The 16,717-nt window shown below is 48.8% G+C and overlaps 1 protein-coding gene across 1 annotated transcript; it reads right to left on the bottom strand.

Moving 5' to 3' along the window:
- Nucleotides 1-419: 419 nt before the first annotated feature.
- On the bottom strand, nucleotides 420-13,541 carry LOC143211147 (adenylate kinase 9). Its single transcript, XM_076428608.1, has 12 exons — nucleotides 12,082-13,541; nucleotides 10,944-11,129; nucleotides 5,799-10,858; nucleotides 5,213-5,276; nucleotides 3,854-3,981; nucleotides 3,606-3,781; nucleotides 2,971-3,048; nucleotides 2,800-2,897; nucleotides 2,597-2,737; nucleotides 1,302-1,398; nucleotides 1,113-1,235; nucleotides 420-1,029 (listed from the first exon to the last, which is right to left on the bottom strand). Exons 1-12 carry the CDS (start codon nucleotides 12,306-12,308, stop codon nucleotides 919-921), a joined length of 6,489 nt encoding a protein of 2,162 aa, XP_076284723.1. The 5' UTR covers nucleotides 12,309-13,541; the 3' UTR covers nucleotides 420-918.
- Nucleotides 13,542-16,717: the final 3,176 nt, after the last annotated feature.

Genomic DNA, 16,717 nt, shown 5'->3' with positions numbered 1-16,717 from the left:
TCGCGCGGAAATATGTCCGTGCAGAAAAGTGCATGGTGGCGTCATCTAACAGCTATTCGTGAGAATTAGGCTCTGCACGGTGCGAGCTGACAGCTTCGCCATTCAGCGGTGGCGCCCCCGAACTGAACAACTTAAATTCTCGCCGCTAAATGGCGCCGCCATGCACTTTTCTGCACGGATTTGGTGATTTTATTAAATATCTCAGTAATGCGCGATGCTTTCCGAGAATTTTGCATTACGCCGATGCAGAAAACTCCTCTGAACATCCCTGTGCTCTTAGATTATTTTTTATTACCCTAAATTTGTAATAATTTATGCTTTTCACGGATAGCGCCACTTGATGGCGAACCTGTTCTATGCCCCGTCTTAGATACTTAGTCATAATTAAACAATAAAGAATAAAGAAACAGCGAGTAATATATTCAAGAACTCTCTTTTACTTATCAATTGTTCACATGTTTTGTTTGCTTTCGCTGGTGATTCACAGTTACAAAAGCAGGATGCTAGTTATCTTACGAAGCCGGCTATCGTTTATGTACACCTATTAAGTTTGAAGCATAGCATTTATGCTCGATTGTTATGAAACGTAAAAAACTGTGCTGCGATTACTTTAGCGGCGGTCACCGCGTCATAGGGGATCGCGATATCAACTATTGTTATCATTTAAATGAAGGCCTTCTGTGCTCACCCTGTGATCGAACAGGAAACTATATTTTTACTTTCGATGATTGTTCATTGTGGTAAAACGATCGCGATCGATGATCGAGCGGTGGATCGGTTTCCGGTACCGTAAGAAAAACTGTCAAGGGTAGTGGTAAGCTATTTTGATCGTTTCACACGCATATCGCGCGTGCAACAGAACATGAGGATCATGTTGATGTAGAAATGGACCAGCAACAACATGAGCAACGCGTGCCATCACTTTTTCTTCGCATCTTTCAGTCCCGCGCCAGCATTAAACTTGAAGAAGATTATATCTCCGTCTTCGACCACGTAATTGCGTCCTTGCTGCCTATATCTGCCGGCAGCCTATCGCAAAAGAGAAAAATCGTATTATGAAATGCAAATACATATATAATCGCAGTCTTGCGTATAATCGGTACGGTCATTACCTTCACGGCAGCTTCGGATCCTTCGTTCTTGAAGTCATCAAATTTCATTACCTCGGCCATAATGAATCCTTTCTCGAAATCAGTGTGAATTCTGCCTGCTGCCTGTGGAGCTTTTGTGCCTTTCTAAAATATCAACAGTATAGTTATTAGAGATCCGACGTATTCTCCAATGAGAATTCTCCTAGTTACCTGAATCGTCCACGCTTTGACTTCGTCGTGTCCCGACGTGAAGAAGTACTGCAGTTGCAACGCTTTGTATCCTTGGACAATGATTTTGTCGAGTGCGCTGAAAGTAGTTTGTACAATGAAAATATATGCGACACAGGTACATTCGTAATACAGTAGAAGCTCCTGTATCCGAATAGCCTTGCACGGGTTCGAATAAATAGAGCGCATAATTTCCGACCGCGCAATTTATATAATTGTCGAAGAAAATGTACAAATCAACGAATCGCAAATTCTCCGCAGTGAATTCCTCGGCGATGGAAGGGGTAGTCGAAACATAGAGAGAATGAGAGAGGGGGCAGGATTGTGGAATATGATTGTCTCGAACCGAATATCATCTAATGACAGGGTACGAGAAGGGAAGCCATCCTGTTCCGTAGCCCCCGTCGGATTTCGAGACTTCAGAGAATACACATAAAGCTGAACGACTTAATACCGCAATTTTATCACTGGAACTCTGTCTGAGACCTACTTCGGCGCCCAAGTTCATCTGCGGTCTCGAAATAAACTCGCGGTATCCAGGAATCTTCCGTTTGTCCCCTGTGATTACCGAATGAGCCTGCGTTGCACGATCATTTCGTGGGATCTAGAGAATTTGCCGAGGCGCTTTGATTTGTGGCTAGCCATTGGGGCGCACGATTTAATATTTCCTACGTTAGCGTTGCGATCAAACGGTCATCTCGGAAATTGCTTTTACTTTTCAGCTATCCCCTTGGTCGGGTAATCGCGATTGCGTGGATTCTGGATCGGTGAAGATGGAACACGTGCAGTCTCGTTTACGAATGACCCACTATGCAACCGTGAACCGGTTGATCCACGTTGCCCTACTCGTCCCTGGGCTTGGCCCGATGTGCCCGCGAGGGTAGGAGGGCTTTTTATGCAATTTCACAAGAATTTGAATAGCCGTTCGTAAAAATATAATGCGCCACGGCAAAGATGCCGCAGTTTTTATTGGTCGCCCTGTACGAGAGGACCGGGTCCGCGTCTAGACGCTCGGGCCACCGATCCCTCCATTATTATTACCGTTAGTAGATAACTCGGTGCATAGTTAAATGTGGGAACCGGACTTCCTCGGGGTTAGGTCCGTCCGGGCTTAGGTCTTTTCCTCCGAACCTTTTGCGGTTGGCGTTCCATAATTAGCCACACGGACGCCTCCGCTATTTTCGACTAGAACGCGTTTCGTGCTTTCATTTGCAAGTATAACCACGGTCGTTCGCGAATTTTAAGGGCTGTTTGAAATAATACACTGTCATACGGACCTAGTAACCTTTTGCTCCTCCACATACTTCGCACGCTCCGCCTCGTCCATATCGACGAGTTTGTTCTCGAAAGCGCCGCTGAAAGGGATTAGAACAGCTCCGGGATCGTTTTTGTCGACCCACTCTTTTATCTTGATTAGCCTGACAAGAGAATTACGATTAGATTCGAACGAGAACGGTAACGAGCGCGCGTAAGTACGTACCATTTATTCTTCTTGCGGATGTAATCCTTCTCGGAAAGGTTCACCAAATAAATAACCGGTTTCGATGTGAGGAATAAATATTTGTTGAGGACTTCGATCTGCAAGAGAAGAGGAAATTTACAATCGATTTTCTTGTTGGAAAATTAAAATGATTAAACGTCGTCGACGTACGTCGGTAGCGCTCCAATCGGCGAACCTGATGTGCCTGTTCTCCTCCACCACGACGCTTTTCACTTTCAACAACGTGTCCTGCGAAAAATGGCATTTCAAAGGCATTAGATACTTCGACAAACATTTTTCCAGCGCGAATCCACTTTAATCTCGACGGTCGGAGGCGATGCGACGTCCCGTTTCCCCGTTTGGTATTTAGCCGCACGAGTGCGCGCGGTTGAGTGGAATGATTCCGTGATCGGCCCGTGATTAGAGGACCGTGCATTCGCGAATCGTCGCTCCATTAGTTGGGCCGAAAAGACGGAGAGAGAGAGAGAGAGAGAGAGCTGGCTCCGAGTTCTCGAAAAGTTTTAGCAAATTGCGAAGTCTAGAACGAGGGAGGATCGGAAATTGCCGTAGGTCGATCGACGGAAAGAGGGTAATTCGATTGATTCGTTCTAGGAACCAAAGTGTGTACCTCCTCTCTTAATTCCCTTGCCGCTTTCGTTCCGGCTTCTCACGACGTTAGTTGCATAGTACGTGGAACTTCTTTCGCGCCTAGGTGTGTTCCCGTGTACTTTTTCTAACCGAGGGTATATCGATCGGATCGCATTCTCTCGCGAGAACAGAGAAGAAAGGGAAAAAAGTTCGCTCACGTATTCGGGCTTCAGTTTCTTGTCGTTTCCTCGGACCACGAGTTTCTCCAGTTTCTCGAGGTGGCCGTTCAGGAACTCGATATCCTTCAGACGCAACTCCTCGCTGATAATCTCGAGATCCCGGACAGGGTTGACGTCGCCTTCCACGTGGGTGACGTCGTCGTCGTCGAACGCTCCTGCGAGAACAGTTTTACCAGAAATTATAGTATTCGAACACAACAGGCGAATCTTTTTCTCGAGAGACTTACGACACAGATGAAAGATCCCATCGCAAGCGTTGATGTGCGAGAGGAAGCTGTTACCCAGGCCCTGTCCTTCGGCGGCGCCTTTGACCAGCCCAGCGATGTCCACCACGTTCAAGAACGCCGGGACTTTGCTGGAAACGAAGTCGCAAACGTTCGGTAGGGAACGGTTAGCGGGAATCGGGGCTCGCAACGTTGCACGCCTGTCTGAGGATCGGAAAGGAGGGTGTCGCGGTGACAACGAGCTGTATTTAAATGCTAATGCGAGTAGCCTCATTAAACAATTAGTCTTTGAAGAGAGGCGTCGGTGAAATGAACGAGAAGGGGAATTCCGCGTTGGAGCGGCTTTCATTAGGGCTCGTTGAATCATCCGACACGTGCCGGTAGTTGGACCGTGCGATGTCGTTGGGACGAAGAGTCGCTCTTTGATCTGCGCCCGTCTCGCATTTTAATCTCTTTGAATTCGCGGACTCCCGGCCGTACACCGGGCACGTGTCCCAAAGCAAACGCAACTTTTATCGGCAGCTCGCCGACTCGTTCGCTCGATACTTTATTTATTCGTCTGTATAGTTTCTTTTTTCGGTTTTATTGCTCTATGATCGCGTTTCGACACGTTGCTTGCTGATCCTCCCCGTGACTCCGCTGCCTCCGCTGTCTCTGTACACTGTACGTTCAATCTCATCGTGTCAGCCAGCCAGCATGATGACGCTCGCCACGGTAAACAGCGCTTTCGTCGGTGGTTACCCGCGCCGATGTACACCGCAGCACGTACAGAGGTTTCCACGTGTTTCAATGAAACGGCCATTATCGCAGCCGACCGGCCTCGGACACGCGTACCCGATTTTAATTAACTGCACGCGGATGAATCTCTACCGCTCCTTTTTTTCAGTCCCTTTTCGAGACACAAAGATCGAACCGGGAAGCTACAAAATTGGGTTGAAACGTTCGTCGATCACGGACGCTGCGAAACGAGCGCGGAAAACGACAATGTAAAGTCGGCCGACGTTTCAACATGGACTCCGTGTCGCGTAGACGAATTTAGTCGAATCTGCATTGCAGATCACGTACCGTTTTCTCTCGGCGCGCCACGGCCGCCCTGTCCCTTGCTCCGCGAAAATAAAAGCGAAGAAGTATGGAAATGTCAATAGTTATTCCGACTGGTTTCCCATCGCGAGGGTGCATTTGCGGATAGACGCGCCCCGACGTACTCGTGTGTTAGGTAATACGCCGCGGCGACGCACGATGAGCCAAACGGCAATTCTACCGACGAATAATTCGAATCGATACTTGTCTTTTATTTTATTAATCGTTTCAACGTGGCGTTCAAAGCGTTCCCGAAATATTTTCGCCCGCTCGGGCACTCACCTGACAGGTTTGAAGTATTCGCACAGATAATCGAACCTCGCATCGGGCACGGGGACGCGACGTGCTGGAAAACAACGGGAGCCGAGTTAGACAACGTGCAGAGAAACGTTTATTGCGCGTCGAATCGAGCATCGAAACGCTGTACAACGAATCTTAAAATCTAGCGCGAGGATTCATTAGTCGGATTGGTCGGTGGGAGAGACCAAAGTTTGCGTCGGCGATGTACGACGGAACTTGATGGTGTTCGACGACCGCGGGAAGAAATGAGGCAGCATAGACACCTGTCTGCTGATTCGATATTGGCTATAGTTATTGTCATCCGGGTTGTTGGCTTTCTCACGATAGACGGGTACCGCGACGAAAGGGTTCAACATCTTCTTCATGGTGCGAGTCGCCCCTTTGACTATCTTGTAGTAAGCTACTATTCGTTGATCGATCGAATCGTACAGTTGCGAGTCTTTCATCGCGCCGGACACGTTGCGAATTTTCAGGTCGATTCCCATAAAGATGGCAGCGGATGCTGCAGGGGATAGACCCGGTAGTTTCGGTCGATTCGCGGTAACCTGATTCACGACCTCGATAATACTTTTCGCGACAGTTTGCTCGAGGAAGCCAAGGTCTGGCAGGTCCTTGACGTTGATCGGCGGTAGGGTGCGACGAAACTTAATGTCCACGCTGGCGTACTTGTCGGGATAGGTGAGGAATTTGTCGCGGAACTCTTTCGTGCAGAACAGATACAGTTTGTCCTTGTAGAGAGCTCCTATGGTCGTTTTGCCAGGAACGAGTGTACGCGCCGGCAGATTGTCGACGTAGCTAACTAGGCAATAACCATCGACTCGCAAGCGTCTCATCCAGCAGTAATGCTCCACGTCGATCGTTTCCGTGAGAATACGAGCTCGATCGACGGGCAGGGTCGCCGTGTTCGTAGGCGGCAGATAGTTGAGCGGATTCGCTGTGAAATCGGCTTCGTGTTCCTCGCAAACCCAGTAGAAGTGTTCTCGAAACTGAATCATGCCCTCGTGACTGGCTACGAGCCCTGAACTCTTCATAGCCCCGTCGCGAAGCAGACAAGCGGGACAATAGGACTCGAATTTGCTCTGCCGTTTCTTGAACTCGTACGGCGAAACGCTCATAAACTTCAAGCTGTGACACTTGTCGTAATCGCTCTCGCGAAAGTACGATTGGATCCGAGCGTACCTGAGACACGCTTCTCGATCGGCTCTCGTCCACACGTGCCACGTGCTCTTCGAGGCGTCGAGCTTGACCACGTTCTGAGTGTACTTGTCCAACCACTCGCGGAACTCCGCCCGATCGATTTCCCAATTCGCGTAGCGGTGCTCGAGCAACTTGCCGGAAAAGTTCGCCGGTTTCTTCGGGAGTTCGTCGACCTGGCTCGCCAAGCAGCGCAAACAGAAGTCGAGATCCGCGGTCAGATCGATCGTCACCAAGGGCTGAATGCCCAGCAGCGATAGTTTCTCGAATTCGCGGCGGCTCGACGGGAATCCGTCGTACACGAGACCCTGAGCAGTCGACCGGGGATCGATCGAGCTGATCTCGACGGCGCGGAGCACGTATTCCTCCGGGACGCGGTGACCCTCGCGAAGATGGGATTCCGCGGCCTGCGCCGATTCCGTGCAAGGAAAGTTGCTGAGCAGCTGGCGCAGAGCTTCGCCTCGAGTTATCACTTTGACGCCGTACTTCTCCGCGAACTGACGAGCCAGGGTCGTTTTCCCGCATTTCGGTGGCCCGATAACGGAAAGTCGAAACGGGATCACAGGAGCGCAGGAGTCCTGCTCGACGTACTTGCAAGGATCCTTGAGAAACGCGGATCGAGCGTCCTTCCCGCCCAGAAAATAAATGAACTGTCGATATATCACCGGGTAGATTTCTTGTCGAGCCTCCAACACCAGGTACATCTGCAGAGGAGTTTCCTTTTGGTATAATTGCACGGGACACCATCGGCCGAAGGAACTTAGGAGATAGTAGCCGCATTCGAGAAGCATTTCCGCCGTTTCGAGATCGATCGCGTACAGTCTTTCCAAGATCGTGACGTCCCGACTCGTGTAAGGTTTCAGATTGATCATTAATCGCAGAAGAACGCTTGCGAAGTTCTCTGTGGCGCTGATCTTCATGTACGGTATCGATTCGTTGCTCAACGCTTCTCGCGTGGCGTCTATCTTCCGCGTGTCGATCTCGTACGCCTCATCGAATTCCTGTCCTAATCGCTCCCTTGCTACCTCGTAGTTTTCCCAATCAGTGAAGAACACAGGCTCGGGATTCTCTTGTCGCCAAATTTCCTCCAATTCGTGTCTCTTGTGCTCTATTATTTGCCAGTCAATGTCCAAGACGGTGCTGCTGTCGTAGTCATCGTCGTCCACCTTGTCGACCGTTGCAAATTCGTCGGACGATTCCCATAATGTTTCTTCATCTCCTCCTTCCGCTTCCAGCAGCTTTATCGCCGCGCTCAGCCTCTTCTTGGTCCACACGCTTTCCTGTCTTCTGTAACGATCCATTGCGTTCGTGTAACGTGATTGTTCGATGCGTTTCTCCTTGTCGAGCGTGTTCGTCCACAGCTCCAACAGATCTAACATGAATCTGCGGCGTGCCGTCTCCTTGTCGCATTCAAGTTCTATTATTATGTCGGGCACCGTGCAATGCTTGAGGGCTGCTTCCACGTCCTGCGGACAACTTGGAAATTGCTCCATCGCGACACCGTGCAGCTTGTACAATTCGTCGAAACATTTTAACACGCAGTCCCTGAACATCCTCTGGGGAAGAGCGCCTCCCTCTCGCCAGTAGCCTCGGACGAACGTCTGCAAAGTTGCGGGATCGCTGTTGTACTTTTCGTCTTCCAAATCGTCCGGCAACTCCACCTTCTCCAGATAATTCCGAAGCGAGATCGTAACGTTCCTGTGCAAAAGCGGCGGAATTCCGCTGCCTACCAAGAAAGCGTTCAAGCTCTCGTGATGATCGACGTACGCCAAACCGTACTCTCGAGCTATCGCTTTGGCCAGTCTGCTTTTCCCGCTGCCCAGTGGACCGATGATACTCACTCGAAACGGCGGAATCGTGGACAGCGGCTTTCGAAACGGGAAAGACAACGCTTGAGGACTTCGCACGAACTCTCGAAGAGCAGACTCGCTGGAGAGTCGATAGATCTTGTCCATGAAGATCGCGCTGAAGTCCTCCTTGCCTTTCCAGAAGACGTTGTGCTTGATCAGAGCCACGGGACAGTACTGATCCGTGTCCCCGAGACGAGGATTGCTCTCCGGTGTCGTCACACGTTCTTCCTCTTCCAATACCTCCTCTTCACCCACGTTCTCGGTGTTATCCGACATAGCCATGTACTCCGCGAGGTCTCTCTCCCTCTCCCGTTCGTCATCGCTCATAATTCTCGCCTTGTCGATGTAACGATCTCTGATGCCGTCGATCACGAACCCGAAGACGTCGTCGGTCTTGCCGATATCGCAAACGATTAAATTTCTACAGGAGTTCTCTATCGTTTCCCGGATCTTCTCCCAGTCCAATTGGAATTGCTGAATGTGTCTCAGGTACTCCGCCAAACCGTGAGCCTCCTCTTCGCCATCTTCGTATTCTTCGTGTTCCTCCTCAGCTCCGTGAATTTCCTGCCACTTGGACAGCAGATATTCATACGGATCCTCGTCGTACAATAAAACTGCGTCCTCGAACACGATACCCGAGCTCTCGGTAATCGCCTTCCAGGTATCGACGTCGGGATACATGCCATCCACGACGTATCCTCCGTCTCTCAATACCTCCACGTCGATTTCCTCCTTCGGTAAACGTAATATCCGACTCGCGAGGAAATTAGCGTTATCCTGCGAGGTTTGCTCCGAATCGAAGAAGATATCGGAGTCGCTATTCGATTTATCCGCGTTCACCACGACACCTCGAAACGTTGCTGCCAATACTTGACAGAGGGAGGATTTCCCAGAAAGATTCGGGCCGAACACCGCGATTTTACACGTGGGTCGGGGAACGAACGGACACACGAAAGTCCTCGGGTTCTCGAGAAACAACTCGGCCGCCTCGTCCGACGAGAGGAAGAAGATTTTGTTCATGAATCGGACCGCGAATTTCGGCGTGCCCTCCACGGTCCTGCCCCTAGCCAACTCCACCGGACAGACGAAGTTCCAAGTCGAAAGACCCCAGGGATACGTCGGCGAGACGGTGTCTCTGTTCGCCAAGAACGGGAAAGCCTCTTCGTTCGACTTGTCGTCGAAGTCGTCGATCGGCGCCGGACTCTCGCCGCCGTATCTCATCGCCGACAGATCCAGAAGCTTTTTCGGTAGAATCACTCTGAGTATCGGCAGCGTGCGCAATCGAGAGATCGCGGTTCGGAACATCCGCAACACCGTAGCGCGGCCATCCAGACGAATCACATTCTCCGGCTTGTGCAGCAAGATCCATTTGCCGATGGCAGGCATCGCGAAACGTTTGTACGTGTTGCACTGAGCCTCGACGTTCGATCTTCTGTCGGTAATTCGCCTCAGCAAGTACTTCCCCTGATTCTCGTCTGAAACGCGTTCCTCGCTCGTCGGGTCGTGATAGAGCTCCAGCGAAACGTTCGCGCTGTTCCCTGTTCCATCAGGAAGAGACGTTTCTGTGTTCCTCTTTCTCTCCGAGCGAGTCGTGTCTATCGTGTGTCCAGTTCCCGTGTCCAGACGGAAATGTTCGCGCTTCTTCGCGAAGTCCCCATCGGGGCACATGACGTAGATAATTATCGTCGGCTTCAGAGGCCACGATGCGAACATCTCGTCGATCTGATTGGAAATGAAGTGCTCGTATCTGGATCTCGTCGCGCAGCCCGATTCATCGTGAAGATCACGGACACAGTTCGAAGGAGCTTTGCGCTTTCCAGCGGAATCACTGCCGCATATTCCTCCAAGTGGCTGACCGAAGAGCTTCCTGAAATTCTCTCTGAGCTCCTCCACGTTCGACTTGGACGAGTAACTCGGAGGATATTCGAGCAACTCGTTCGGAATGATCGGCAAACCTTCGACAACGTAGCCTCTGTGGAACACGTCCCTTTTGTTGATCCTAGTAGTCACAAGATTCCAGATGATATCGAAATCGAGGTTCTCGCCGGTCTTTAAGATCTCCGAAATTAATTTCCCTTTCTCAGATCCTTGATCGATCTCGTCTTTCACGAGCTGCAACGGGGAAACCAATACGCACTTCCAGGCGTCAGCTATCATGGCTGCCAGCTTCGAGGTGTTCAAATCGGGTTTCCCGAAGATAACGAAGCACGTTGGCTGCGTTCGGAGATACTTTGTCTTGGCATCCGTCTCGCAGTAAGGGTCGCGAGTCGTGTAAGGGTGCGAGGGAGGTTCGAAATGGGGCTCGACGTTTCCGTATCTCCTGGATTCGCATTTCGCGTCGAATCTTGTGAGCGGATTCGCGTCCTCGTGAAACGCGTAATACGAGATAGCTTTCGGGTAGACGCATTTGTGCGGCTCGGGCCAGGGAACGACGCACTCCTCCCGAGGATATCCTTGGATGTAACGAAAGAAGCTCTTCTTCACGATGAAGGACGTGTCCGCGTAAAACTTGCTTCTACTAACTTGCTTCTCACGACGGGGAACTTTGTCGCACATCGCCGACCGTGCTACTGGATTCAAGGTTCATTTTGAGGTTCGTTACAGCACGCTTCGAAACGCGATTTCGAACAAATGACGCGACAGAATAGATTAATAGTGAACGTAGATACTTATTTTCATTGGGATCGATGGTGCAGAACGGGAAGTTCTCGGCCGCCGCCTGGCTTTTCGTCAGGACGTTGAAGAACGTCGATTTCCCTACGTTCGGGATCCCGACTATGCCAACTTTCAAGTTGGTGCCCACGCGGCCGATCAGCGGCTTTCGTTCGGGTTCCTCGGCTTTCTTTGGCGCCATTCTGAGAATACGCGGAGAACACGATCGTTAAGAGATACATACACATGGTGTTCGACTACAGGTGTGTATATTATTAAATTAATATGAAAATTTATGTATCTAATATTATTTGAGGGATTAATATTATCAATAGAAATTTATAATATATTTAATATTAAATAATTATATATAATTAGAATTAAAATAGTAATAAAATTATATAGGGTATATTATTAAAGTTTCATTTTGAATATTTTGGAATTTATAAATTGAAAAATTTATATGAGAATTTCATATTTATTTAATGAAACTGAAAATTAAGGGATTTTTACTTAGGTAAGAATTATCTTTCAAAATAATAATAACTTTTTTGAGGTTAAAAATTGTGAAAAATTAATATTATATAAAAATGAATAATTAAAAGTGAATAATTTGTGAATTATTAATTAATTTTATTTAAAATTTAATAGTATTTTTTAAATATTAATATGAAAATTAATATATCTAGAGTATTATTTGAGGGAGTAATATTATCTATAGAAAATATAGAATTTAGAAATACATATTATTAAATTAATATGAAAATTTATGTATCTAATATTATTTATAGAAATTTTGTATAGAATTTAGAAATATTATTAAATTATATATAATATGAAAATTTATCTGTCTAATATTATTTGAGGGAGTAACATTACACCCAATTGAAGGGGTGGTTCTCCACGACAATATCAGTCGAAAATGAAAAAGGGAAAATTACGATTTCGGCTTAGCAACGATCAATTGTCTAATTCTATTCATCAGTTCGTTAAATATCTTTATCTCGCTGAGAGCCAGAATGAGAATAAGGTATGCAATATTTTTTATTCTTCATTTTCGAGTTACATTGTCACGGAGAACCAGCCCTTAAATTTTCTCCCACCTGTAGTCGAACGCCCAGTATATCGAGGTGTCGACTATCGACGACTGTCTACCTTGCCTCGGCGCATTGGTCCCCTTTGTCTTTCGATTTTCGCGGTAGCGTGCACCGTGCAGAAACGGACGCGACACGAATTTGGTCGAGCACGAAGAAGGGGAACGATCGAGAAGGAGTGGTGGTGAATATCAGTTTGCACGGATAGAAATGAAAATGATCCAACGTGAAACGACCACGCCCTCGGTGTTCCTCCAACCCTCGGAATCTCGTGTAGAAGTCGAACATGGTTGCGTATACACGTACTGCCCCCGGCTTCGCGATGCTTCGAATCGAGACGAGACGAAACGAGACGAGATCAGACGAGACGAGTCAAGTTCGAGACGGGACCAGTAGAGAGTCGAGTCAGGCCCGAGTATGGTCGAGACGAGTCCAGTCGGCTTCTCGAGCATCGAGAGTCGCTTTCGAGCGCTCGGGGTGACTAATTATATTAATGCGGACGGCACATCAAGCGATTGCTGTATTTACCGCGAGATTACCCCCCTTCTCCGTGGCCGTTCTCGAACGTACAACGGGGCCCGCGCCATATCAAAGGACGAAGCAGGTACGAGAACGCCCGCGGGAGGTGCAGGGGGCGAACGAAAGCTCCGGAGAACGGCAACTCCGAACAGAGAGGGAACGAAGGGGGTACCAGAGGGAATCAGAGGAGAGATGCGAGGGAGGAGAAACACGCTGGGCAAGGGGGACCGACGATTACTGGGCACCAAAGCCGCGAATCACCGGCATCACGCCGGGAATCTGCAACCGCGCCTCAGGCCGCCAATCCGCCACCGACTTCGCGGTTCCTCTATCTCCCCTGCCTCCTCTTTCGGCTCCTACACCCTCTCCGTTTCTGCCCTCGACCACCCCTCTTCGTTCTATCCCAAAACTATCGGGCCTTCGAAACGGTTCGACCCGTTTCGGTTTTTACGGACGCGAAACCGCGGCGCTTCTCGGCCTTTCGTCCACGGTCCTCGAGAAATTTGCAAATTACGATAATGGAAGAGAACCGAACAGCCCTCCGCGACGCTACTCGAGAATCGCTTCGTCTTTGGCGCCACGCTCCCCTTTCGCTGCGTTTCGGTTTCGCCGCGTCTGCCCGGATCAATGTTTCTTCCGCTCGAAGTCGATTCTCGCAACGCGCAAGCAGACCGATCAAACGCGCCGACACGGCGGACTTCAAAAGACCCGCGCGCGATGCTAGTGTCGGATTCCATCGGCTGGAGGAGCTTCGGGCACCGTCTGCAAACTGCACAGTGCTGCCTCGCAGCTCTCGGCTCGGAAACCATGCGAGATGCACACTGGACCTTAACCTTACTTTGCCGATGAAACCAGCCTCGAAAAAGGGTTACAGGATCGTAACAATTCCGGAATGCACGCGGTCGACGCCAGGGAAACGCGAGCGAATCGTCGGACTGTGTTCCCGCGGCACGCGGGCCGTCCTATCGACCAGATTAGCCTCCTGCCATGACCCCATGCACGCGCGTTACCTCGTTTCACGCAATTCCCAGCAAATCTGTCTCGAACAGTGTTTGGCCGCGATATTTAATCGCCTCGCGTACGGGCAGTCGATGAAATTTGGATGAAATACCTTGTTTCTTGCCGGTAGTTTCACGAAGTAAATATCACTGCACAACGCGTGGCACGATGAGAAACACAGCACCACAGTGTCGTCGCACGTTCAACCGGCCTCCGGTTTGAAAACAGGGAGCTGCTTTATCTTCGGAGAAACCATCTCGCCGAGAAGTACCGCGCCGACGGAAAAATAAAAAGTTTTCACGACGAAAACGACCGACCGGCAATTTGGCAATCCGGCCGGAAAGATAATCGAGATCGATCGCCGATCGCCGGCTGCCACGGCGGAACCAGTTTTTCTTTTAATTGTTTGAAGTGGCCGCGCGCGCGGTGCTCGCGGCTCTGTAATCTCCGTAAAATGAGCCTCTAGTTCATTTCAATGATTGTATCTCCTCTAAGCGATCGTTCGCGGGCAAATCCATCGTAATACCGGGAATAGCTTTATAAAATGAAACGGTGCCTTTAATTTCTCGTCGAAAAAGGGGTCATCAGCGGAGGACTGATTGCAATGCTTTCGCGGAAACCATAAACACGCACATTCTCGCCAAACAAATTTGAGAACCCTTTCAGAAAAAGCGTGCCGCCTCGCTCGGAGCCGAGCCGATGGAATCGTGTCGCAGCGAGAAAAACAGCTGCGGGTTTGTGATGACGAGCGGTTGTTCCGTTGGCGAGCGTAGCCGTAATCAGAAGGAAACCGTTTTCTCGTGAAATTTATGTAGGATCGTTGAAATCTAAGTCGACGGCGCGGCGTGCTCGCGTCCGATGGGAACGCGCGTCGTGGATCACCGGAGGGCCATAATTCGAAGGATAATATTAAGATTGCCGCGGAATCAAAATAACAGAAAAAAAAGCGATTACCCGTTCGCATGTGTGCGTGCGCGCGTTCGCCGACGATGTCCGTCTTGGTGGCGCCGTGAGATCGGGTTGGCGAAGGGTGCGGCGGACGGTTCGTTGACGACTTTTGGCCCTAAAACGGATATTTCGATCCTGTTTCGGCGGGCGAGGGCGGCAAGGCAACGTTTCGACGATTCGGGGGAAGAATTGTCGGTCGCTTGTACCGCGTTAACTGCGGTTCCGTTCGGTCAATAGATTTCTAACGTGAAGTCGTCCTTGTGGCGTGTGATTATTTCAATTATTTGATTACGAACCGTATCAATCTCGGCCCATATAATGCATATAATCAGCCGGCTATTATTCGAGGAGCGCACGGCCGACGGAAAGGACGCCTCTCGTTCCCTCTGCCTCGCTCTCTTCCTCCGAGATCCCCATAGTTCGCAGCGCGCATCGTCTCCCGGCTCGGTCGTTTTCGTGATATTGTAATTTGGAGACCGCAAACCCGCTGACGTCACTGGTGCACCGGAGCATCTTGCTAGCGCGGCGACCACGGCCCGCTCCCGTCTCCCTCGATTTTTTATCGGCCGACAATTTCGGCGGGAAGCATATTAACGAGTCTCGAATTATAGGGATTTCGCCAGATTAGATGTATGTTGAATCGAGGGATTACGTTACTAATTCCGGCGCGCCGATCTCCGCTGCCGAGATTTATTTGCGAATCTGGCGCGCGAGCAGCGTTTCCTCCGAGTAACAACGTCGTTAACGTTCGCATCGATTCGACGAGACAACTCGAAGAAAGTTCTTGTCGCGCGAAGAAAAACTGCGCCGTCGCGTCGTCGTCCGGCACGGGTAACGAGCGAGAATGAGGCAGGCGGAGAGCTCGCGCAGAAAGCAGGACCAACAAAGAAACCGCATTAAGTCTTTGTTCAAATAATACACACCTCCCGGACCCTCCCGTTTACTTAGCGGCGATTGCACACCGTAACCGGCAACATTTCGCCGGTCGTTCCGTGGCCGTGCTTTCGAATCCGTCGAGCGCCTTTACTGCTAGAAAAAATAGAGGATGATGGATCGTAAATAGAGCACCGAATAACAGGGTTCGGGAAATAAGAACGGAGTTTCCATCGGCGGATAATAAATGTAGAAATGATTGTTTAATGAGAAACTCGCGGGCCTCGGCTTTACGAGGGAATAACATCGAAACTATCGAGTGTGGGCCAATTAGCCGGCGCAATAAAATTTTTGTTCACGTGGTGTTCTGGCTAGGATGCTCGCACCGTAATCACCGTAAAAGATGACTTAATCGGCATAGACGCTAATTGATATCCCGACATCGTATCTCGTTTCGAATTAGAAACGCATCCCGGGCGAAATGCTAATTAACATTTAATCCGATATATCCGCTTGTCGTTTCGTTCGATCAGGGCCGTGCGATGAATTTTCTCAGTACTTGTGTGGGGTATTTGCTCGATTTGTGTGGTGAAAATTCAATTTAAAAAATTTTTCATAAATTGTGAAATTTTTGTTGCTTGAGTTAGTTGAATATCTGAGGAAAAATCTCCTTTTTCCCATTCAACTCGTTTTCAACCCATTCAACAAAAGAACATTTCGTTTTCCCATTCATGCAATCACGTCGGAAGTTTTAAATTCTGTTAACACGCTTTCATCTCTCAACGAATTCACCTATTATTAATTTTTACCTTATTTACATAAATTAAATAGATTTTTGTTTTATAGAAGTTTGTTTTAGCTAAGTATAAGGTATACTTTTAAGAGAAATTCACTTTTGTACTATATACATTTTTGTAGTTATTAATATTTGAAGATAACCAACGATTCAGTCACCTTTTTTATGATTCTAAGACTTTGGTAATGATTTTGTTATACTTCAGGGTGAGTCCCGGTGTTCATTTCTGTGCCATTGTATTCTTTGAAGTTTTATGATTAAGATGCAAGAGAAATTGGTTCCGACTAGGTCCGACTCCGTGTTTTACAAGGTTGATCTATGGAAAAATGGCCATCGAAAATGAAACATCCATTTTAGTAAAAACGCTATGTAGTACAAAAAGTAGAAATCTCAAGCTTGTTAAAATGGTTGCTTTTTCATCAAATTTGGATAAATTTCAGCAAAATTACAGCAGTTTAAATATTGAGCGAATTTTGAAATAGCTTTGGCCGCACAAATCGAGCAATTTTTTCTTTAAAACAACCTTGGATTGCGATTTAAGAATATCTTTCATAGAATATCC

This window comes from Lasioglossum baleicum, chromosome 8 (genome assembly GCF_051020765.1).
Source record: "Lasioglossum baleicum chromosome 8, iyLasBale1, whole genome shotgun sequence".
In the NCBI taxonomy this organism is placed as follows: domain Eukaryota; kingdom Metazoa; phylum Arthropoda; class Insecta; order Hymenoptera; family Halictidae; genus Lasioglossum; species Lasioglossum baleicum.
Note: the sequence above shows the minus strand (reverse complement) of the source record. Positions and strands in the feature narration are given on the sequence as shown.

Coding starts and splice junctions, on each gene's coding strand:
- LOC143211147 (XM_076428608.1), bottom strand. CDS start 12,308: ATGTTCGACTTCTACACGAGATTCCGAGGGTTGGAGGAACACCGAGGG. Junction 3,782..3,853: donor TGGGATCTTTCATCTGTGTC/GTAAGTCTCTCG, acceptor CTGTTCTCGCAG/GAGCGTTCGACGACGACGAC. Junction 1,030..1,112: donor GATCCGAAGCTGCCGTGAAG/GTAATGACCGTA, acceptor CTTTTGCGATAG/GCTGCCGGCAGATATAGGCA.